The sequence below is a fragment of the Embiotoca jacksoni genome, unplaced genomic scaffold, assembly GCF_022577435.1.
Source record: "Embiotoca jacksoni isolate LCO1_2020_lvr unplaced genomic scaffold, fEmbJac1.0.p SCAF_1, whole genome shotgun sequence".
Lineage (NCBI taxonomy): Eukaryota > Metazoa > Chordata > Actinopteri > Embiotocidae > Embiotoca > Embiotoca jacksoni.
Window position 1 is genome coordinate 3,320,406 of NW_027185229.1, and position 23,936 is coordinate 3,344,341.

Genomic DNA, 23,936 nt, shown 5'->3' on the forward strand with positions numbered 1-23,936 from the left:
ATGCAAAGTCATCAAGTTCTGTGGACTTTTTGTCCTCACATTCATCAAAACGTCCTAAAACACAGCATGAACAATTTCCTCAGATTTGACTGAATTAGTGTGGTCCGTTTCTTATGACAAGTAAATTGACTTTGGCTATAAAATTGGTGAAGTGCCCCTTTAACAGATGACAGAGGATTCATTTCAGGTACAAACAACCTCAGTGACTTTGCTTAATCAGTCTGAATTTGAGCAATATTTAAACCAGCTGAGGGGGAGGACTGTGACCTAATGACCTCCGGCTGCCTGTTTTCAAACTCCAGACATGCTCAGTCTGACCCCAGTGAGCAGAGGGCTGCAGCTCCAACATCCAATCTTCTCTCCAGCAGACGGCGCTAGTGGGTCAGTAATGACACACAAGCAACTCGCTGCTCTGAAACATGCAACTGTAGTCATATCATAACTTGTATTACAAATCACACAATAATACACACATAAACAGGAGTGCGCTGTTCCTGGGCAACGTTTAGATTACATCCTGACATGTTTGTTCATTGTGGGATGACACAAAATTTAAATGCCACAATTCATAATAAATCCCGGAGAGACAATTTAAATAAAATGCGTGACGTTTTTATTAGGCTTCATTGATTAGATATAATTTTAAATGGGCCTATAAACATTATTTAGTCTATCTGCATTGAAATAAAGACATACCTGCTGCAACTTCATGACTGAAAATATCTTAATATGGGATATTAATCATAATTTTGATATTACCTATGTAATGTTCATCCTTTTTTAGTCCACTCTTGGGCATTTAGATCTCCTGGGTTTGTAAGAAAAGATCAGTAGTTACTTTTCTGGCTGCTTTAAAGAGACACTTTGTCGCACAGTTTGGAAAGCATTGCATTGGACAAGCACGTGCAACTTCCAAATAATATTAATGTAACGATCTTACGTGAATAATTCAGTGGGTTTCATGTTGAAATGCACCATAAATGTTTATTTCTGTGATTTAGAGGAGGATATGGTGAATTCGAGAGAAATCCAAGAAGCTTTTCTGAATATAAACCATAAAACAAACATTTGTAACAACAGGCGCAGTGAGCCACAGTCTGGCATCATCCTAATAACCTAATTGGTCAATATCTCTGACGTGAGACATTGTTTGTGCACTGTAAAAACATTTATACTCTCATAACAGTGCGCTCACCCTCCCTTCGCTCTGTCCCTCTTGAGTTGGTGACAGACCTAAAAGCCTTTTGTTGCAATCTTAGCCAATGGAGACGGATTACGACACCGGGCAGCTGAGATATATAAAGAGCCCCTTTTTGACCGCACTTGCACATTTTTCAGTGACACTTCTGAACACACACACACCTCCATGGACTAAAATTGTACAGAAGACCCCACAACAACCATCATACTACATGTGAGCGGGCTATGCATTCACCAGGCAGATAATTTGTTAACTTTCAATCAAACCAGCCTGTATCGAGACGCACTGGAACGCACTTTTTTTTTTAGGGGGGGGGGGGGGTAAACTTATTGCCAAAAGCTCCTGCTGCAACAAAAAAACAGCAACTTTGGGGTGATCGTATTGGATTAGATGCATGTCACTGATTCCCTGCCTTTTGTAGGCTGAGGCAAGGAGCGCCGCAGATCCAAGAGAGGATATATAACAGGATAAAGCGCGTTGAAAGACAAGAAAAGGAAGACGAAAAGTTGCATTTTTCTGGTGTCCGCGCATCGTCATGCCGAGGTACAACTTCTTACTGTGTTTAATGGTGCTCGTTTCCCTGGGACAGTCTGGGAGCGATGAGCCCAATCTGCTGCTACCTCCTGCCAGCGAGACGCCCACGGATGCCGGGCTGTCCCTGCTGGACGAGGACGCCGGTTCCCACGAGTGCTCCGCCTGCGTTTGGAGGGAGCAGAGCAAAGTGCTGAGACTGGAGACCATCAAGTCCCAGATCCTGAGCAAGCTGCGTCTGAAGCAGGCGCCCAACATCAGTCGGGAGGTGGTCAATCAGCTGCTGCCCAAAGCGCCTCCGCTCCAGCAGCTCCTGGACCATCATGACTTCCAGGGAGACGCGTCGTCCCAGGATGAGTTTATGGAGGAGGATGAGTACCACGCCACCACGGAGTCCGTGATCACTATGGCCTCTGAGCGTGAGTAATAGTTTACAACCCAACAACGATATTGTCTCCAAATGCGTCATGCGCGTAATAGCGGAGCAGATAGGTTCAAGTGAATCAGGCCTGCTGCGCCGACAGTGGAGCCACCAGTGACCCAGCTACTTTTTGAGATTGGGGGGTTCACTCTGTGTGTCTGAAGCTGGCTGATAACATTAGACAAATGGATGTGGTCATCTGCTGCCCACGGCTGTCAGAACAGGGATTATGTGTGAAGCTGATAAATCAATAATCAGCAGCATAAAGAGCCTCGTCACTCTGAAAGGGACAGCTCCTGTATGGCCGGATGAACTTTTGTTTTCATGCTGATGATGATGATGATGATGATGATGATGATGATGATAATGATGATGATGATGATGATGATGATGATGATGATAATAAAGGAGTGGAGTCATTAGTATTTAGCTGTTGCACGCTGTAGTCCTCCTCCTGCTGTCATCTTCAAACTTTCCAGCTCTCCCATAATCTTTGTGTTTGAGAGGCAGTGACGGCACCTCAGGACAGTTTGAATGTCAAGTGCATTATTAATGATAATGCAGCATTTGGCTGCCAGTTGCACCACTTTATGTCTTCTTTTGCATAAAGGCCTTAAATTGGGGTTATGATCATGTCGCGAGGCGCTCTGATTATTACCTCCTAACAATTTGCTTGCCCTCTTCTACTTGCCCATAATTCCGCAGATAAACCGCAGGCAGGCCCCTTGGAGACATTTTATAAAATTACTGTTGAACCCTGGCAGCTGTGCTCTATCGGTCTTTTATAGGAGCCTCTACCGGTTTCCCTGCTGTTCATCGCAGTGAGAAAAAGTGTGTCCAAAAAGCTGCTATTGTTCCGCTCATGCAGCGGCCCCCCTCGGCCGCACTTGCCTTTTAAATGCGAAGTTTATAGGCGCAGCTCGTTTTTTTTTTTTCACCACGGGTACACAAAGGCAGAGAATCACTTAGGGTCGAGGGGAGTGTGTGACCTTTTCCCGGCGAATCGCGGGGTTCAACAACATTTACACACGTAATATATTCTGCACAAGGCGGATGAAACACACTCCACATAATCACCTCTTTCACTGTGTGACTGAACAAAGGCAGGCCTTTATCTATCTATCTATCTATCTATCGATAGATAGATAGATCTATCTGTTTGTTTTCCTTCCTCACCTGCTCTGTCAGGACCACTTGTTTCTGTCATTATATTATATCATAGGTCACACATATTTCATTACATTATATCATAGGTCACATATTTCATTACATTATATCAAAGGACACATATATTACATTACATTATATCATAGGTCACATATTTCATGACATTATATCAGAGGTCACATATTTCATTACATTATATTATAGGTCACATATATTTCATTACATTATATCATAGGTCACATATTTCATTATATTATATTATAGGTCACATATTTCATTATATTATATCATAGGACACATATATTTCATTACATTATATCATAAGTCACATATTTCATTACATTATATCATAGGTCACATATTTCATTATATTATATCATAGGTCACATATATGTCATTATATTATATCAAAGGTCACATATATTTCATTATATTATACCATAGGTCACATATATTTCATTATATTATATCAAAGGTCACATATTTCATTACAATATATCAAAGGTCACATATATTTCATTACATTATATCATAGGTCACATATTTCATTACATTATATCAAAGGTCACATATATTTCATTACATTATATCAAAGGACACACATATTTCATTACATTATATCATAGGACACACATATTTCATTACATTATATTATAGGACACATACATTTCATTACATTATATTATGGGACACATATATTTCATTACATTATATCATAGGTCACATACATTTCATTACATTATATTATAGGTCACATATATTTCATTATATTATATCAAAAGGCACATATTTCATTACATTATATCAAAGGTCACATATATTTCATTTCATTATATTATGGGACACATATATTTCATTACATTATATTATAGAACACATATATTTCATTACATTAAAGTATAGGACACACATATTTCATTACATTATATTATAGGACACATATATTTCATTACATTATATTATGGGACACATATTTCATTACATTATATCAAAGGTCACATATATTTCATTACATTATATTATGGGACACATATTTCATTACATTATATCAAAGGTCACATATATTTCATTACATTATATCATAGGACACATATATTTCATTGCATTATATTATAGGACACATATATTTCATTACATTATATTATAGGACACATATATTTCATTACATTATATCATAGGACACATATATTTCATTACATTATATTATAGGACACATATATTTCATTACATTATATCATAGGACACATATATTTCATTACATTATATTATAGGACACATATATTTCATTACATTATATTATAGGACACATATATTTCATTACATTATATTATAGGACACATATATTTCATTACATTATATTATAGGACACATATATTTCATTACATTATATAATAGGACACATATATTTCATTACATTATATTATAGGACACATATATTTCATTACATTATGGCAGAAAAGCGCGAAGCTGATATGTCATCTGAATGTCCATCCTTTTTTATCACCGTTTGGATTTTGCCGTCATTATTTTTCAGTTGTCACGTCATTTCCGTGCAGCGCTTGTGCGTCTGAGGGTTGTTGTTGTTCTGGATGAAGCTCATCCTTTAGAAGATCAGTGCACAGCTGATGTCTGACATACTACAGGAAAATTATATTATTTGTCAGAGTTTATACGGAAACTATGACAGTTATTTAACAGGCCATTTTCACAGAATAATCAGTAGCTGCATCTGTCTTTCCATCTCAGTTTATCTCTTATTACTTGATCACAAACAGACACATATGATGCACATCATATGATGTACATGATAGAAGAAGGAAAACGAAGTCTTTCGGTTATAACTTCCTGTCGTCTCTGATGTGTGGATTAATAAACCAGATTCACTCACTGTTTATTAGTTGCTCTCAAATTATGTTGAACTCTCGCTTCACACTTTCTCTCTCTTTCACACACAAAACCACTCGTGCAAAGAGATTTGATACCTTGTCAGGCCACAAAGAGGCATCACACACGACGTCGGCTTAATTGTGGATTTGTGACGGCCCCTCGGCAGCCAGAGGAGCTAATGACTGACATGAATGCTGAATCCGTCATGTTACCGCATTTCCTCTCTCATCTGTTCGCCTCATCTTTTTACGTCAGCTGCAGTTTTCTATCATCTGCCCCCCCCCTCCTCCTTCTCCTCCTCACGCCCGCCCCCACCTTCTTCTTCCCCGTTAGCCCCCTCTCTTCTTCTTCTTCTTCTTCTTCTTCCTCTTCTTCTTCCTCTTCTTTTTCCCCTCCGGTACTCGTGGAAGAAGAGTTGAGTGAACGTGTGCATCTCTGTTGCCTGTGGCGCCGTAGTGAACCCAGGGGATTAAAAGTGCCTTTTTCTGTCTCTCTGATAGAGGGAGGGACTTAAAACACTATTCCCTGCGCACCTCAAACCCAATCACCCTTTCACGATCGTGCGCGCTGCCTTTGATGGGCCACGGGGGTTCACGCGGTGCGTACTGAATTGGACCCGTGCCAGAGTTGCTTCTTAGTATTCACTCAAGGTACGTGGGTGCCGCAGTGGGGGTTGAGAGGGTCCATGCTTCCTGGTCTCTAATTACTATGAAATTTCATGGAATAGTACATCTATTTATATCATAGTGCGGCACTTTATGCACCGACGCATCTCCCTCTATACAGCGCGTTGTGGAGGTAACCGCTCGACGCGCGGAAGAACAAGTGACTCAGTTTTCGTGCAGTTTATCGGGGTCGTTTTTCAAAGTGCAGCAGAGATTTTTCTCACCAACAAACACGTGTGTATCAGAATATGAGGGGAAACATCAGTGTGTGTGTGTGTGTGTGTGTGTGTGTGTGGGTGTGGGTGGGTGTGTGTGTGTAATTGTGTGTGTGTGTGTGTGTGTGTGTGTATGTGTGTGTGTGTGTGTAATTGTGTGTGTGTGTGTGTGTGTGTGTGTAATTGTGTGTGTGTTTTGGAGTTTGTTTTGCCTGAGGTGGGGTGAGGATTTGACCTCACTCGTCTACCATTTGTCACCTGTCCACAACATGTAGAGCAGACCTTCCTCTGCCAGCAGCGACCTCCTCCTCCTCCTCCTCCTCCTCTCTCTGTATGTTTTCATGCTCATTAACAACACGGTACCAAAAAAACTCACAAATATCAGGACTAAATCGGAGGAGAAGCTGCACCTCTCACGACTACGATCACAGCTCTCGTGGTTGTGTTGTTGTTTGTTGCACGAAAGTGAAAAAGCCACAGAAAGCTTTGCTGTGTTATTGTTTAATTTGTGTAAATTCATTTTCCGTGCTGTGGCTGTAATTTGAAGAACGGAGGGTCCAGCAGGGAGCAGCATTCGCTTACCCTCCCTTCTAGTCTTTATTCCATGTTTAAAGTTTATTCCTGCAAACACACACGTGTGTGTGTCCAAAATTTGAAAAAAAAAAAAAAATCAGAGACAGTTTGCAGGGAAACATTTAACCGTTAATGGGATTCATACTGAGGTTTAAACTGGCTGAAGAATGTCAGATTTTCAAATGTTTGCTTTTAAACTATTTTCTTGCCACATTTAGTTTCCTGCATCCTGATTATGCGTAGGCCAACATTAGGGAGCCCGATCCCGCTCTTATTATGTAATCCTGTTAAGATGAGGCACATTCAGCGTGAACACAGGCTTACACAACTCCTGAGCACCAGAGGCACACCTACACACATGTAAAGGTACGGACGGTGCAAATTTCCACATGTGCACGCTTGTGTGCGCACATGAGGATGCTCACACACACACCTACTCACACAGTCACACACACACTCCAGAGAAAAGTTCTCCTATTGACAAAAAGGGTCACAGAGTTCACAGCTATGTGATATATTGGACGAGGAGACTATTAACCTCATCAGGTCTCTTTCTTTGGCAGCAAAGACGAACCGGTAGTAACTTGAACACTTATCCCCCACCGCACACACACACGCACACGCACGCACGCGCACGCACACACACGCACACACACACACGCACACACACACACACACACACACACACCCACTAACCACTCCCACAAAAAAACAAGTCTTTTATAGTGTTGACCCTATAAAAGGGTCATTTCCTGAAGGTGCAGGAACCATAAAAATTAAGAGGGAGAGCGCTAAAAGGCCAGAGCAGCAGAAGTCGGACTGTCTTCAGCTCACTGGTCAGTGTTTGCTGGAAGTTGATGACTATGTGAGGTTTTTATAGATTTATTTATTCCATGGAGGTCTCAGTTTGACGATGACACCTGCTCTCCTTGTGTTAGCTGCTGGCATTAGTGCAGGGAAAGATAAACTTTGGTGTTGAATTGTTTGGACGCCAAGGCACGACCGGCTTGTTTAAAAAGAAGTAAAAACTTAAGAAAGGTCTGTAGGGACTGTAGAAATTGCACAACATACTGTCAACTTTATGGCTAATAAAATTTCAAAGGGACCAAAGTCTATTAATACGTGGACAAAATTTCCCCAGCACCTCAGGAATCTCGCTCCTTCCTCTCTTCCCACGCTCCCATCTTCCTGTCCCTGCAGCCGCTTTGGGCTCTTGGCATGTGGGAATATGTTTCTTTAGGATTTAATGCTTACTTTATCAAAAAATAAAACAGCAGTGAGATGTTGAGGAGAATGCACAAAAGACTACAATGATCTAATCCATTAATGGTACGAACAAATCAACAAATACAGCTTGATTTGCAGGCATTGCTGTGCACGTGTCATTTTTTATTCTGCTGAGCCTCCTCGTTGCTTCTTTACAGGATTTCAAAGAGCGTGATCGAGTTAGGTGCACCGCAACTCATGAAGGAGGGGTGGAGGGAAGAAGAAGGGAGTGAGTCCACAGGGAGCAACAAGCAGCCCATTCCTATCCTAAAGGGACAGAAATAATGGAAGGGTTTTATAGGTACAATTAAAAAGACCTGAAACAGATGTTATGTTTCGCTAATAAAGGAAATAATTACTTCACACCAGTAATTAAGCCCTGTGTAGGGACATGAGTGAGGAGGAGGAGGAGGAGGAGGAGGAGGAGGAGGAGGAGGGGGAGGAGGAGGAGGAGGGGGGGGGGGAGATAAAATGGAGATCATTGAGGGGATTATTGTTGATGGATGCGTTCAGGCTCTGTGTGGTCGTGTGTGAGGAGGTGCCGAGGATCCGTTTATGGAAGAGTCCATTAAATCTAAGAGGCATTTAGGCAAACAAAATGCTGCGTGGGCACAATGTCGAATCCCACGAGGGAGCCGCCGTGTCGGAAAGAAGCACAATTAACAGTGGATTACCTCATGATTATCTACATGAATATTTAATTCACTCCTTTTCTTCTTCCTGCGGCGAAGGAGAGCAGCTTCTCGCCGTATTTATCACCTGTGGTTGTATTTCTCCCACATCACCCCGGGGCATTCATTATGGAAGTGTTCAAGTGATTTCTTTAGGGACAAGTTTGATTTATATAATGTACAGCACAGATGGATGAAGAGACGCTCATAAAGGGAGCTATAGATGTTTGGTGTTGCTCGAAAATCCTGAATGAAACGGTATAGAGGAAAATGCTTCCTAGAGGGAGGTTTGGCACAATCTGGTCACACTGACTTTGTCTTTAGAGAAAACTCTTGGCTCCGGCTCTGACAGATTTGGGTGGCTTCAGGCATTTTTTTATTTCTTTTTCAGTAGCTGAGAGTTCAAAACAGAAAAAACTTCCAGGGAGATTTGTTGTAATTCGTTTTTTTTGTTTAAGACGATGAGATGAATGCGTGAGGGAAAGATTAGGACTGGAAAGGAAAAGGTTTTGGAGAACAGAATCAAAAAGAGCGGTTCACATTTCAGCTGGCATGTTTTCAAAGAAAAGCTGTTTATTTTATATTTATATGAAACAATTTCATTTACATGTCAAATAAGTCATGAAGTCAGTGATAAGTATATTTAAGAGATCTTATGAGAGTTGTGACAAGTATGTATCCTCTGGAAATGTTGCTGCTTGTGGCTATCCACTAATGGATGAAAACATTGTTTGTATTTAGACACTTCGAATCACAGATTTCTTTTTGAAGTGTTGTAACTTGGCGTTGGAGGAAAATGGAGGGGTCATCTGCATAATTATCAACTGTGATTCATTATTTTGGGGGTAAAGTTTCAAAACTACCAAAAACAGTGATGCTAATGGCAAAACTTTGATTACCTGTGGCGGTACCTCTGAGTTAGTTTTATATCCCTACATAAAACTACTGGATGTGTTCGTGGATGAGAAGCTTGAGTGGAGAGGAGAGCGATCGTGGTCTGGTATGAATTATCAACAAATACAACTTGATTCTAAAAACATGTTCACGTGACATAAGAAATCATCCTTGAAAGAAACAGCCGCTGGTTTTCCACAGAAATATGCCCCCCCCCCCCTCCCCTACCCACCATCACCACATTTTATATATTAATATTATTTTCATATGGTGGTGAAAAGAAAGTAGAAATGTGTGTCCTTGGATTCATTTCGTAGAGACTTGAGGTTGGGGGCTGTAGTGGTCATGTGCCCCCTCTAAAATCCAACACGTTTAAATCGCTGCTTCATCCCGGACATTAAATATTATGTAAATTGTTGTTGCGTAAATTTGTGTTTTCTGTGTAGAAAGTTGTCATTGTTGTTTCTTAAAAAAAGTGACGTTACACTCCTGATCTGATAAGTGAGTCTTGGTGCAGATGTGGATGTCAGATGAAGGTTAGACTCTGCAGATGTTATGTAATGCATCTTCACAGCGTTTTAAGGATTTCCAACACAGATGTAAATCCATGGAGCTGTTTTTTTTAGACGGTTAGTTTGACCTGTAGTTCCTATTTTGGTGTGATGGATCTGTGTTAAACTCCATTCTCTGGACAAACAGCAGATATTCAGACATGTGGAATGCAGTTTTATAATTGACTGTATAACTGTTTTGCTTTATGCTATTCAAACAAGTAAAGAAGTAAGATCTTCAAGGTCAAAGTTGAGTTTAACAACACCTAAATGTACAGCGTGGGCTGTTGTTGTTCACTCTTGTAGCATGTGATAATATGGACGTGGCTTGTGCACATGCAGGTGGTGATGATGCTTAGAAATATATTACATGAAATAACCCTGATAATGATGACTGAAGGAATACTGATGTTATCAGCGTATTCTGTGACGTATGGCGAGCCTGCTTCTCAGAGGATGACCTACGAGTTTTGAGTTTCTGTCATTAATATCGGTCACCTCCGAGTTCCATCCTCGGAGAAGCTGATGTCTTGTGCTTCAGCTGTTTCTGAAATCTCGAGTTTCGTGTCAGACACACTTTTGAGTAAATGAACTGTTTAGTCACTACACATTTCAGAAGACAAAGACATAAAGCTTATTTTTTACAAGTACGTTTGGTACGATGCCTGTGAAGCGACTGACAGAATTTCAGGGCAGTTGTGATGAAAAGTGTGCGAGTTGAAACACACACGGACAGTTTGCATTTTGGGAGACGTGGCTGAAACTCTCAGGAAGTAAAGATAAAATATAAATGTGAATAAAGTTAGCGAGGAAAACCAAGAGATGAGAAGTTTATGTAAACATGAAAAGAAACTCAACTTTAGAGCTCAAATCTGTGCTGCTACTTCTGATCACTTATCAAAAGTCTGCTCCGTTTCTTTTTCTTTTGGCCTCATCACTTTAGTTTAAAATGTAAAATCTGAACTGTGGTGGCTAAAACGCATAAAGTATTGTGTATATTAATCTTGAAAAATAATAACTGTTAACTCTTATTGTATATTTTTTAACTTGCAGTGGAGCTTCCTTTCAATAACATATAAAAATAACCTTTGTACTTTATACCGTGACTGAAGCAGCAGCTCCACAACAAAACAGGAATGTAAACCGTCTGTTTCGGTGTCCGCGGATGTAAAGTGTGGAAACACTTTTGCATTTTTGACTTTTTGAAACGGAGCAGAAAATCGTCCCGTGGCGTTAATGTCTTGCATGGATGTGTGGGTGCACACGAACACAAGCGGTGGGACCCCAGCACGCTGCATGCTGTCCAGCTGTCTATCTTATTGCACTTCACTGCACGCTCGTCTCTCCCCGTCCTGCTGTCCAGCAGACGTCCCCCTTAAAACGCCAACACGTAGAACACGCCAAACAATGAGTTCGGAGTGTGTTTCCTGAAGACACTCAGTTTGGAGCTTGTGCATGTTGTGTGTTTATGTGTGGCTGCATGTTTCCGTGTGTGTGTGTTCAGTGAGCTAGAACAGGGAGCATTAGGAGGTGTCTTTTGTTGCTCCTGGGGGGCTACTGTGCTCAGTCCTAATAGGAGTCTTGTGCCTGCCGTTGTCCCAGGGGAGGGCTTCTGAATGAGGGGGTCTAACTTCACACACACACACACACGCTCACACCCCCTCCGTCCTCAGCTCGAGCTCGGCTTCCCCCACCACCCCCTCCGCTCCCTTGGGACTGGCCAAGAGACAAAGAGGGAGTGAGGGTGGGGTGGGATGGGATGTTTGGGGGGGTGCACTGTGGCCCCTGTCTTATTAGAAGGGTCGTGAACGTGTCACGATGATTAATATGCCGAGGTGCGTGGGGATACCCTAGAGTCACATTTATTCAACACGAAGGCTCTCAAACACACACTCACCACAAAATGGCACATTTGCATTTCCCATTAAGAAAAGAAAATATAGATATATATGCAAATGAAAGTCCTATCTAGGTTTATACCATTATGCATTATCCATTTGGACATTAACAATAGATGACCATTTCTCTCCCCGCCCCATCTGAGCTGCGTATGTTGCCGCACTTCTGCACAACACGCAGAGAGTTTGGACAAAGAAGTAAACTTGAATTATTCTTTTTCTCACACGTGAAGTCGACACAAGCGTGACAGCCGATTTGAAAAACATCTGTGATGAATACGGTCAGTTTATTTATGACTTTTTTTTTTTTTTTTTTTACTTTATTTGACAAAAGAATTAACATAAGGAGATAAAAAAAAGATTAATCAATTTTTTTGTTATCTCATCCTGTTGAGAGGAAGAAGAGGTGAGGTTTCCATTGCAGTAAAATATAGTAACGTTGCCCTTTATTGCTAAAGTTCACAGCGTGAGGAAGTTTGATAACCAGCAGTCTTCATCGAAAAAAAAAAAGAAACCTCATCTCTCCTTTTTCTTTATTTCTTGAAGACATTTTAATACAAATTTATCTTTTATAAGCACACTCATTGTATTCATGCCACGTTTTCAGTGCCTAACTACGCCCTCACATCCCCATCCATCTGTTTTTAAACACTCTAACCAGCTCTGGCCTCGTCTCATTACTGCGTTTAGTTATTAAAAAGCATTTAAAACGGGCTACGATGGTATTAAAACGGACAGATGGCACAATGGTGAATAAACCTCTTATATGCTATATGCCTCCCCTCTTATAGGAGACTAACTATGGAACACAGGTACCCAGGGAGTCCGCCAGATGTTTGATAGGCTCACCTGCAGGCCCGCTGTGTGCTGGCAGTAAAATCCATGCGCTGCATATGCTGCAATTATACCACAGGGAAATAAGCAGCTGTAATAATGAAGCGGGCTGGAAACATGAGGAGGAAAAGCAAACAAACCTGTTTCCTTTGGAAAACCGCAGCCTCCGTGCGCACTTCACATGGCTTTTAGTAGGAGTGAAACCCGAGGAGGGTTCTTACTGTAAAGGAATTAGTTTGTACCTTCATCTTCAGTGTTTGCTCCAGTAGGTGGTGCTGAACGCAAAATCGGAGTTCATGTCTTTGCTGCCCAATTGAAACCAGAGTGTCGAAGCTCTGAGCTGCAACCAAGCAAATTGTCCCGGAAATTAAGCCGTAAAAACAGTCCTGCAGTTAAAGTGTGAGCTTTTCATCAGTCGTGTGTTCTGGTAGCAGCAGAGAAGTTAGTTCAGGTCGGAGGATTAAATGTCCCGTTGCGTTTTCTGATCTTTACAAGCTAGCCTCGCTCGTTTTGCACAAGTGGAAACATTCTGCCGAGACGTGGGCTGTAATTAAACTGCAGGCCTTCTCTGCCTCTAGCTTGTGCACTTACAGGATCTATAAAGGCACAAATTGATTTCACCTATCAATGCAGTCATTGTTTGACATGACGCAGCTCATGTGTTGTGCATGTGTGTTTAATAACTGGGGGTCCTAAATGGATCGGGGCGTACAGGCCCCCGCTTCTCAGATTACTCCTCCTCCAGAAAGGCCTCCGCTTGAGAAACTCAACCTTTTTTCAGCTCTGCCATGTTTTTGCCGGATTGTTTCTTTTTTCTTTCTTTTTTTTTTTAACCGGGAACTCGACGAAAAACAATGAAAGCTGTTGGCGAAGGGACGAGCTGGTGTGTGTCCGTCCTCATCTGCAGCGATTTAAAAACAAGTAGTAATCACAAGTAAACCCCAAGCAAACTGCACAATCATTCATTCCCAGTTTTGTGCTGATGAGCAAACACAACACCACCCACGTTAATTGCTGTGACCCCAACAACCCACCAAAAGGAACATTGACATATTGTTTGTCCAGCGTGAGACACTGTATAATTTACACTCACTAATGACTGTCTTTGGAAATACAGGCTGAAGGACCATGTCTGTCCCTGGCTTGGCCCTTATTCAATGTTCGCCCTGGACTCTTTCTAATGGATAGTTCATCTGTACCTCGGTGAATTCATATCGCTCAATGCATGCCCATAATTCAATTACAACACTTGTTTAGTGTAAAAGAAAAGCGTCCCGGTGCAGTGTTCCCTCCTGGTCAGTTCAAGTTTGATAAACAAAGCACGATTGGCTAGAGAATCTCCACCCTGATCCAAACAAAAACAAAAACAAAAACAAACTGTGGCTGATTTCAGCGCTGTTGTGTCTATCCAAGATTTCAAATGATTCTCCGGTGAAAAGCCGTGATGTGAAGAAAGATATATTACCATTGCCATAGGGTCGACCTTGACCTTCAAACTCAATCTGGCTGTTAGGGCCGCCCCTCCCCAGCACCCCTGAGATGTAAAGAGGCTGACGGTTTTGACCCCTGATCCCATTTCTTAACTAGGCTGAGGTGCCAAATAACCTTTTGACCCAGGAAGCATTTGCAGTTTGCCTGAGCAACCTCAGATTTAGCAATGATTGACAGGTCCATACAGGTTTTTTTTTTCTTCTTTTTTTAATGGAGGAGAAACAACAACTCCTCTTTAAGACAAATGACAGAAAATGTCATTTTTCTTTGCCTAAATCCGGAGCTGTAATAAGTCAAATTTGCGCCGAGAAAACAGGCAGATTAAATATTCTATTGTACTCTGTTGGCACATTATTATGCCAGATAGATACAGAATAAATTTCCCTTAATAAATGAACGCTTTACATGGAAATGAATGTATGAATGCAATGGATAGACGTCATTATATCAGATGGAGGTCTATGTAAATGAAGCGTGTGCAAGTTTGACATGTGGTGCAAATCACAGAAACACCAGAGCCCGAGATCTTCACAGGAATAAATCTGCCTATTTTAGGAGACGCCTGACGTCACCCTTAATCCATACCCCAGGTATATTTCCAACAAGAGGGGGAGACACTTAAAAAAAAAAAAACTTGAGATGTTTTCATTTTATTAGTTGTAACGTCGGGAACGACCATTTCATTATGATGACCCAGGGGAATCTAAGGTTACCATCTGGCCACTGGCCACCATTACTGAGTCTTGTTTTAATATGCAAATGTGTCTGTTTTCCAACCTTAATGTAATCACACATGTAACCTAACTGAATAGAGCAAACAACAGGACGTATGTGCACGTATGATAAACGACAGGCTTCATGCAGACAGACAGAGGACGGCTGTCAGCTCACCACGAACATGGCGTTTCTGTTTTACCATATCAAACACTGACCTTCTGGAAATTACACAAACCAAAGTGTGTGTCAAGTTTTGTAAATTTAAATTAAAATTAATTTAAAACAGCGGTAGACCACTGAGCTACAAACTGTGCACAACCCTCCGTCAGTCCTTCACTCGTCACTTCTTTGTGACGTGCATCGTGTTTGGCTTCACGATCTAAATGCTGAACATGTTTCATCAACTGTGTTCGACCGTGTCAACCGCTCCAGCAAAATATAGCACTCGTAAGTATTATATGAACTGCACTTCCACTTCAGTAATAAAACCTTTCTGTTTGCTTTGTGAATTTAAGAAAGCTGCAGCATCATTTTAAATGAACGCTTGACAGATGTTGCTGATTCTGTGCGGCACTTATTGGAGTAAATTCACTTTTATCTTCATAAGTCCTCACTCGGCTCCATCGGATGGATCTCGTTCAGTTACTGACAAAGTAAAAACTACAAATTTGTGTTTTCTTCCTTTTGCAGGATGCAGGATTTTTTTCTCGAAGCGGCAGCAGTAATGTTTTGTTGTTGTTGTTGTTTGTTGTCTTGGAGTGAATAATGACGATTCGCTGCAGGGAGAGACTGCCATCATGATGTAACACATACAGGAAATAAATCACAACAAAAATGTAGCGTTAATCTTCATCAGCAGAGGTGAAGGCAAAATAGAAATACGGATAATTAACTTGGAATTGGATTTTGCATTCACATTGAAACAAAACAAATACTGCGATTAGAAGTGACTCAAGTGAAACAGTGATGTGTGTGTGTGGACCGTATGTTCACATGTGACTGTCCTCTGTCCCGCAGCGGAGCCCCTGGTGCAGGTGAACGGGAAGCCCAGCTGCTGCTTCTTCAAGTTCAGCCCCAAGCTGATGTTCACCAAGGTGCTGAAAGCCCAGCTGTGGGTGTACCTGCGGCCGCTGCAGCAGACCTCCACCGTCTATCTGCAGATCCTGCGGCTGAAGCCCGTCACGGAGCAGGGCAGCCGCCACATCCGCATCCGCTCCCTGAAGATAGAGCTCAACTCCCGGGTCGGCCACTGGCAAAGCATTGACTTTAAGCACGTGTTGCAGAACTGGTTCAAACAGCCGCACACCAACTGGGGGATCGACATCAACGCCTTCGATGAGAGCGGCAATGACCTGGCAGTTACCTCGCTGCGACCCGGGGAGGAGGGGCTGGTAAGGACCCTCAGACCTGTCCCTGGGGCAAGAGGGGGAGGGGGGAGGAGGGGGATCACTTCCATCACAGCTCACATTTAGGCAAATGCCATGTCAAATTTCAGTCAAAGAATGGCAGTCAAAATCTCATTAGAAAGAAAAACTGAAGAAAAATCTGGACTAAATGTTCATGAGGATTAATGAGGGCAGTGACTCCTTCTCGACACATTTTTGCTGCTAATCTCTAAAAAAAAATACTTAAAAATGATAAACTGAGAAGTTAAATATTAATTAATATGTTTATTAATAAGTATTATGAGGATGCAATACAGCCTTTTATACTGATGTATAACAGTTTTTAGATTTACTGTTGCCTTACAAAACTTTTCTTCTATCCTCAGTGCAATATATTTGTTTTAAACTATTTCGTTATCATGCTGGTGCATTTTGAGTCTCTAAATAGTGTTTCTACCTTCTGATGAGCCATTATCACCTCCATCAACATGTCAAAGTCCTGCAGAGACTTCAGACTTTCTCATGTCAAGTAGGGTTAGATGTTGGAGAGCAAAGTTATTTCTCATATTGGAATGAAATGAATACAAATCACTGGCTGCAGAGAGAAATGGAAAACACGTTCAAAATGTTCTGTGATAAAAAATGAACAAAAAAAGAACTCATGTAAAAATCAATCTGCATTATAAATATTAAAAAGTAGAACATATTGCAATGTAGTGTTGACAGTAGCAGCGAGAGGTTATTTACTGTCAACCACGGCCAACAACAGCCGTACTTCTTTAAATAGCTAACAGTTTTAAACTGCATTTTCTTCTGTGATGTAACTTCCTAAACCGCCTCCACAGCTTCACCCTGCGGTCCTAATACAGCAGTGACGGCTTCTGTCACCTCCATCACTTCCGAGCACTGAAAGCATCAGCCGGACATTTAGTTTGTTTTGAAGATATTTTTGAAGTTTGCATGTAGGAGACACGGAAAGGGGAGATATTCTTTAAACTGTTTTTAAATCATATCTATGTGACCAAATGACAGATTTGAAAATAATTAGTCAACTAAGAATTTTAATTATGAACCAGGCTTGTGGTGAAGTTTTATCTTGAAATACTGTAACCACAATACCGCTTTTAAACATGTTCGTCTGACCACTCTATATTTAGTTCCAGAGAAAACACAGCTGCTTAGTTGGTTTGGATCAGCCTTCATCATCATCAGCATCGTCACTGCATCTTCAAATGTGGTGCAACTAACAACATCTAACACTTTAAAAACACACCTTTTTTGTACATTTTCTTCTTTTTTTTTTTTTTACTTGACGATAGAAACATTGACAACATCATTATTTCATTAAAAGTGGCTGACAGGGTGAAAACATCTGTTTTCTTTTCTTGAGGACACATTTCAGTGACACACATTGTAAAACACATTTCCCCTGATAGTTTGGCTGTTTTTATTAAACAGTATTTTTAAATGTACACAACATACATCACTGGAGCTGCGTATTTGCTCAGATTCTGTTTTTAATGATAATTGATTTTGGCTGCACAGATGAGTTCAAACTGCAGTCTCACAGCAAAAACCAGCCGTGAACCATTAATCTGGTTAGAAAGCCCAGAGTCACTGCGACTGACAGTTACATGCGACATCTATGTTGAATTATGTAGGCCACTTATCCCAGTTAAGCAACACCAAATATTTACCAAGTGGTTATTTGGGTCAGATCTTCACAACACATATCAGAGGTCAGCTCTGGTGTCTCGGCCAATAAATCGCTGCCCTCGGAGCACACAGCAGTGTGCAATATTATTCTTCAACAGAAAAAAGGGAACAGATCAAAAACACAGGCGAAGTGTAAAAAAAATAAAACAAAACACAACCAGCAAGAAAGAGTCAAACTCCGCTTCTCCCTGATCCGCCGGCTCTTTTTTTTTTTTCTCCAACAAAAGCCCTAAAGGCCAAGCTGACATGGTCTCACCCCGACAGCCTTTCAGCCTATTTCCTCCTTTGAATGCGTCACAAAAACTGTGCTCGAGCCCAGCTGGAATCACTGTGGGGAGAAAGAGGCTTTGTAAAACAAACACGACAAAGTAAAATATTTGATCCGCCTGCTTTGCCCAAAGGTCAAGGTTATGGGAGCCTGCGGATGACCCCGCGGGTCACGGATCAAACCGAGTGAACAGAGTCGGCGTTAGAAACGGCTCGTTCCTGTCGCCGCCCCGCGAGTCATCGTGTCACCTCTCATTCAAATACTTTGGGTAATTTAATTAGTCAATTGTTTTTTCTTTGTCACTCAGGAGTGAGGCTTATTATTTAATGTTCATCTAAATCAGGAAGTAACCTCCTCTTTCAGTCAACATCAAATGGTGTTACAGCTGAGATGTTCAAATACCTCAGATTATAGTAGGAAAAAAGAGTTTGGAAGATTTAACAGTGGACTCGTGTCCGAAGATGATTCTCATGTAAACTACAGGGGAAAAAAATTAAATAAATCTTTTCTTCTTCTTTCTTCTTATTTTTTGTATGTCAGAAACAAGATGAGGTAGTTATGTAACTTAATGTAACTTCAGATATTGATGACTTGGCTGAGCAGGAAGCGCGTGGCTAACATTAAAGTTGGCTCTGTTTAAGTGTCTCAGTCTTACAGTGACCTCGAGCCAGCATTTGCAATCATTCATCACTATCATGCATATTAATCTGATTCTATTCTTGTTATACCTTCTACGGCCTGTTTGTGCTGCTTCTTTAACCGTTTACGTTGATCATTATTGTGCAGAAATCATTCATTTATTTATGAATTGCTCTCATTTTGAGAGAAAAATCTGAACATGCCACATTTTTTGAGATTCTTCCTATTTTATTTAGTTCTTGTTGAACGTTACTCTTCTGAAATAAGCCTGTTGGCAGAAATCACTAAACTTTTCAGCGGTTGGTTAATTTTGTGTCTTTACTGAAAGATAAACACACGTTCTGTTCTACTCAGCGTAACTAAAATGTTTGTGAAGCTCTTTGTCTCCATCAGTCTGACAAAGATCATATTTATTACTTGTTGACCTAAAGTGGAACCTTCAGTCAGCGCTGTTTCATTGTTGTTTATGGGGAACTCTAAAGAAACACGCACTTTATTGACCTACCGTGTAAAACAACAGAGAAATAGCTCCGTGTTTTGGGGGAAATATGCTTCTTCTTTTCATGAGAACACACAGATTAATAATTCTGAATATGAAGCTGGAGCTGAGCAATGTTTAGCTTAGCTTAGCACAACAGCTGGAAACAGGGACGAACATCTGGCCGCGCTCTTACTGGTTAACACGCTTCATCTTGATTGTTTAATATTTTCACAAACGGAGAAAAGTTGAACAGAAACGCGTGCTGTAACTTTTCCTTTGGTGAGTAACGGCCAGGTGATTTTCCAGCGTCTTGTTGTTGTTGTTCTGAAGTTGCCAGGCAACCAGCAAAGATGCTGCACATAAGGCCATGTGGACATGAAAATATACCGCAGTAAAACCATGACATTGTCATTTTTACATTTCTGTTCTTGTGTAGGTGAAACAGAAAGACTCAGGCTGGTAATTAAAGAGACTTTGAGGTGAAATTTTAAAACTTTGGAGCGAGTCAAGCTCCCAGTTTGTCGTCCTTATGCTAAGCTAAACTGCTTCCTGCCTCTAGCTCAAGTGGTAACCAGCAGTGAGGTCACCCATTGGTTTTTGAGTTTGACTTCACTGCCGTCGCCATCTTGCTCGTTCAGGGCCGGAAGTGAGCGTATTCAACGTGCCCACCTCCCAGATCTCAGCTGCACTCCTAGTTTCCCACCAAAAAACAAAAACTGACAAAAAATGCCAAAGGACATAAAATGTCGATGCCTTGTAAGGACATGAAGGGACATTTTAAAGAATGATCTAAAACACGAGACCACCGTTAATTGTATTTCTCCAGTCCGGATATGTCAGCCACGTCTCTGCCGTCGTTCTCTTATAACCACCTCTTTCTGTCCGTCCTGCTCCTCCTCCCCCTGATTCCAGCAGCCATTCCTGGAAGTGAAGGTTCTGGAGACCACCAAACGTTCCCGGAGAAACTTGGGCCTGGACTGCGACGAGCACTCCACCGAGTCCCGCTGCTGCCGCTACCCTCTGACGGTGGACTTCGAGGCGTTCGGCTGGGACTGGATCATCGCCCCCAAACGCTACAAAGCCAACTACTGCTCCGGCCAGTGCGAGTACATGTTCATGCAGAAGTACCCGCACACCCACCTGGTGCAGCACGCCAACCCCCGCGGCTCCGCAGGGCCCTGCTGCACCCCGACCAAGATGTCCCCCATTAACATGCTCTACTTCAATGACAAGCAGCAGATCATTCACGGCAAGATCCCGGGGATGGTGGTGGATCGATGTGGCTGCTCTTAAGGCTGCAGGAGGAGACACACACACTTGTGTACGGCCCACATCAAACCACCCAAAACCCTTACGGAGCTCTCCCCAGGCACCCACTCCTCGGCACCAGATTTCACTTCTGCTCAGCCACAAAAAGCCTCCCGCTGGGTTTCCATTTTTCCAGTAATTAAATTGATTCTAACTGTACAAAAAAAAAGAAGTTATGAATCAAATATGAATATAAAAAAAAAGAACTGAGTGATGGAAATACAGTACATTATGAATGATTTAAAGAGGTTGTACTTGTGGAGCAGCTTCAGAAAACGGTAAATGAGACAAAACTATGTTATAGAGTACGTGTTAGTTTTGTGGGTTTTTTAAAGATTTTTTTTCAATGGCATCTTTGTGAAAATGTCCAGGTTAGTGGATTGAGATGACAGGAGACGTAAGCATTTACGATGTTTTAAAGCAAATTTGAGTTTCGGAGATGCTGAATTTTCACAGATACACTTGCTTACAGGCGAGATTTGATCCACAAAAAAAAAACGTTTGCAAGGGGGCACGATCAGACTTATTTTTGCAATCTCATCACTTTAACAAAAACTCATCACAGAAAATACATACTTAATTTTGAGGAGGTTCAACTTCTGGAGATACCGTTAGGATAAATCCAAAATCTTGTTTACAGATGTTTAGAGATGTAAAGTGTTACGGATATCCAAAACCAAACCTAAACCCTCTATTAATGTATAACACCCCGGTGTGACATTCTCGAGTATCTACGAAACCTCTTCACAGTTACTTTGATCTTTTATTTGTAGTCCTGTAAAAAAAAAAAAGCAAAAAGAAAGAGAACAGATTCCACTAGTTTAAACTCCATCTTTCAGAGCAGAGAAAGTCAGTGCCGCTGCCTCGGCCTCTCTGCAGAAGTAGAAGTTACAGTTTTAGTTTGCCTTGCGCACTAAAGTCTAAAACAAAACTGAAATGTAGATGCACTCTCGAGTCATTTGGTACCATTTGGGCGAGGAGGAGGAGAAGGAGGAGGAGGAGGAGGAAGGGCAAGTCCTGCAGGATAACAAGAACCTGACAGGTTTTTTTTCTCTTTCTATTCAACACAGGAAAATTCACTTTCCCCACAATTCAGCTTTTGTAGTAAAAGAGAAGTAAATGCACTGTTCTGTAGCTTGAAGAGGGACCGAACATGTCGTAACAACTGTTTCATCACGAGCAGTTTGTGTAAAGACAAAATTCAAGTACGAAGGTATGAAGCTGCGTTTGTCCTGTGAAGTCCGGTCAGTCAGTCGCTTTTTCTCTGTGATAGTTTCTGAAAGGAAAAAGATGAAACTGCAACGTCGTTAAACTGCAGTGCTCTACTAAGAAATAATAGCTTTTATCATTCAACCACATAGCGTGCAAAAAAACGACAAAAAAAAAAAGGAACATCACCAAGAGAATGTAACTCAACCACGGACTTTAGTTTATGTTTGATTGCATTTTGAAATGCCCCATCCACCTCAACTGTGTCATCACCATCATGATGGAGAAAATATTGTTAGTGCTCGAACACAGAGTAGATTAGCACGCTTGAAGCTTGTCTTTGTCTCTTGGATGTCAAAGCAAAGATATCCTTTTGTTGTAAACGAAAGCACTATGCTGTTGGATAAAGGAAGAGCCTTCTGACATTATATATAAATGATATATGTATATATTAAAAAAAAAAAGAAAAAAAAGGGTACAAAAACCTTTTTTTGGGGCACTCTACCTTACCAACAATAAATTTTGCACTATGGGACGTTCATGGCGTGAGGAGGTGAAGTGTTGTTTGTGTTTTACCAAGCACAAGAGAGCTTGTACAGTATAGCATTAAAAAAAAGAACAAAAAAACAAAACAAAAAAAAGAACAAAAAAAAAAAAAACTATTCAAGCTTCTGGTGATAAACCGTAAAACTAGAAAGAGGTTATCACTTCTTTTTGATACCATCACACTTTCCTTGACTTTGTCTGAAGCGGGGGCCTGTCCATACACTCACACGCTTCGATCCAATCTGGAACCTGGACCAGCGGCCTGAAAGGCCTCCACGCCCACTCGGGTGATGAGTCATGTGTGTAATATGTGTCCGGATGGATGAACGTAGAATGCTTTAACTGGAAGTGGCCCGCCCATCAACTGTAATCTGTTACCACGTTAGAGAGACTACATCCTTTTGACTTAAAGCAATGTGTCGACTGTCTTGCATAGACGTGTTTTTTTTTTGCCTCTGTGTGTATTTTAAGTGAAAGCGCCCATGTGAGAATGGGAGGAGTATCCAGGGACTGTTAGCCAAAGTAGAGGACGACATGTTGTGTGCTGTAACTGTTGTGAACGCAGGAATATGCTAGAACATTTCAAAGGGATAAAAAAAAATTTAAAAAAAAAATAAAAACATAAAAAAAAAATAAAAAAATAAAAAAAAAAAAAAGCTGGTTTAGGGGGCAGTGGTTGGAAATAATTCAACTGGTCAATTGTCTATTTATTAATAATAATTATAATGCATTTCAAAGTCTGTCTACCTCACTTTAGCCTTCTAAAAAAAACCTTGCTTTTAAAAAAAAAAAAACGACAAAAAAACCCCAATTGTCATCAATTAAACTGTGCGAGCACTCAACTCGTAAATTGAACGTTCGCACATTCAATTTACGAGTACCCTTACCCCCCCAACCCCACCCCACCCCTCCACCCCCAACGTCTCCAAAACAAAAATAGTAGAAGAAAACCACAGGGTCCCCTTGCTCTCAGGTTCAGATGGAGTTATCGACAGAGTGACTGATGGCTCTGGTAATGTGTGGTCAAGAGAAGATAATTAGCTGTGCCCTCATCTGTGGCTTAACTTTGGTTAAAACTGTTGAGAAGTTGCATTTTGAATTTTAGTGTTTGTATGTGTGAGAGTTTTTTCATATAAATATATGAGAGTAAGAAATCTCTATGTAAAAAAAAACAAAACCCAAATGTTGACATTTTATGATGTTTTGGACAGGTTCACCGCTTCTAACGTTTTTCTCACTTTCCCCCTTCATTCCTCCGTTCTTTGTGTAGTTAAAAAAAAAAAAACACCCCAAATTTGTAGTTTAATGGTTGTGCATATGAATAACTGTTCAATTATTTTTGCCTTTTGTTGTTTATTTACTGTCATTTTTCTTTTGTACAATAAATCATTTATTTAGCTTA

The 23,936-nt window shown here is 41.1% G+C and overlaps 1 protein-coding gene across 2 annotated transcripts; it reads left to right on the forward strand.

Annotated features, from left to right (window-relative positions):
* Positions 1-1,310: 1,310 nt before the first annotated feature.
* Positions 1,311-23,936, forward strand: gdf11 (growth differentiation factor 11). 2 transcript variants are annotated; one of them, XM_069156113.1, is made up of 3 exons: positions 1,311-2,151; positions 16,000-16,373; positions 20,384-23,936. In XM_069156113.1, exons 1-3 carry the CDS (start codon positions 1,737-1,739, stop codon positions 20,762-20,764), a joined length of 1,170 nt encoding a protein of 389 aa, XP_069012214.1. In that variant the 5' UTR covers positions 1,311-1,736; the 3' UTR covers positions 20,765-23,936. The 2 variants fall into 2 exon arrangements, with proteins under 2 accessions (XP_069012214.1, XP_069012223.1); XM_069156122.1 differs by having other exon boundaries at positions 1,312-2,151; positions 20,387-23,936.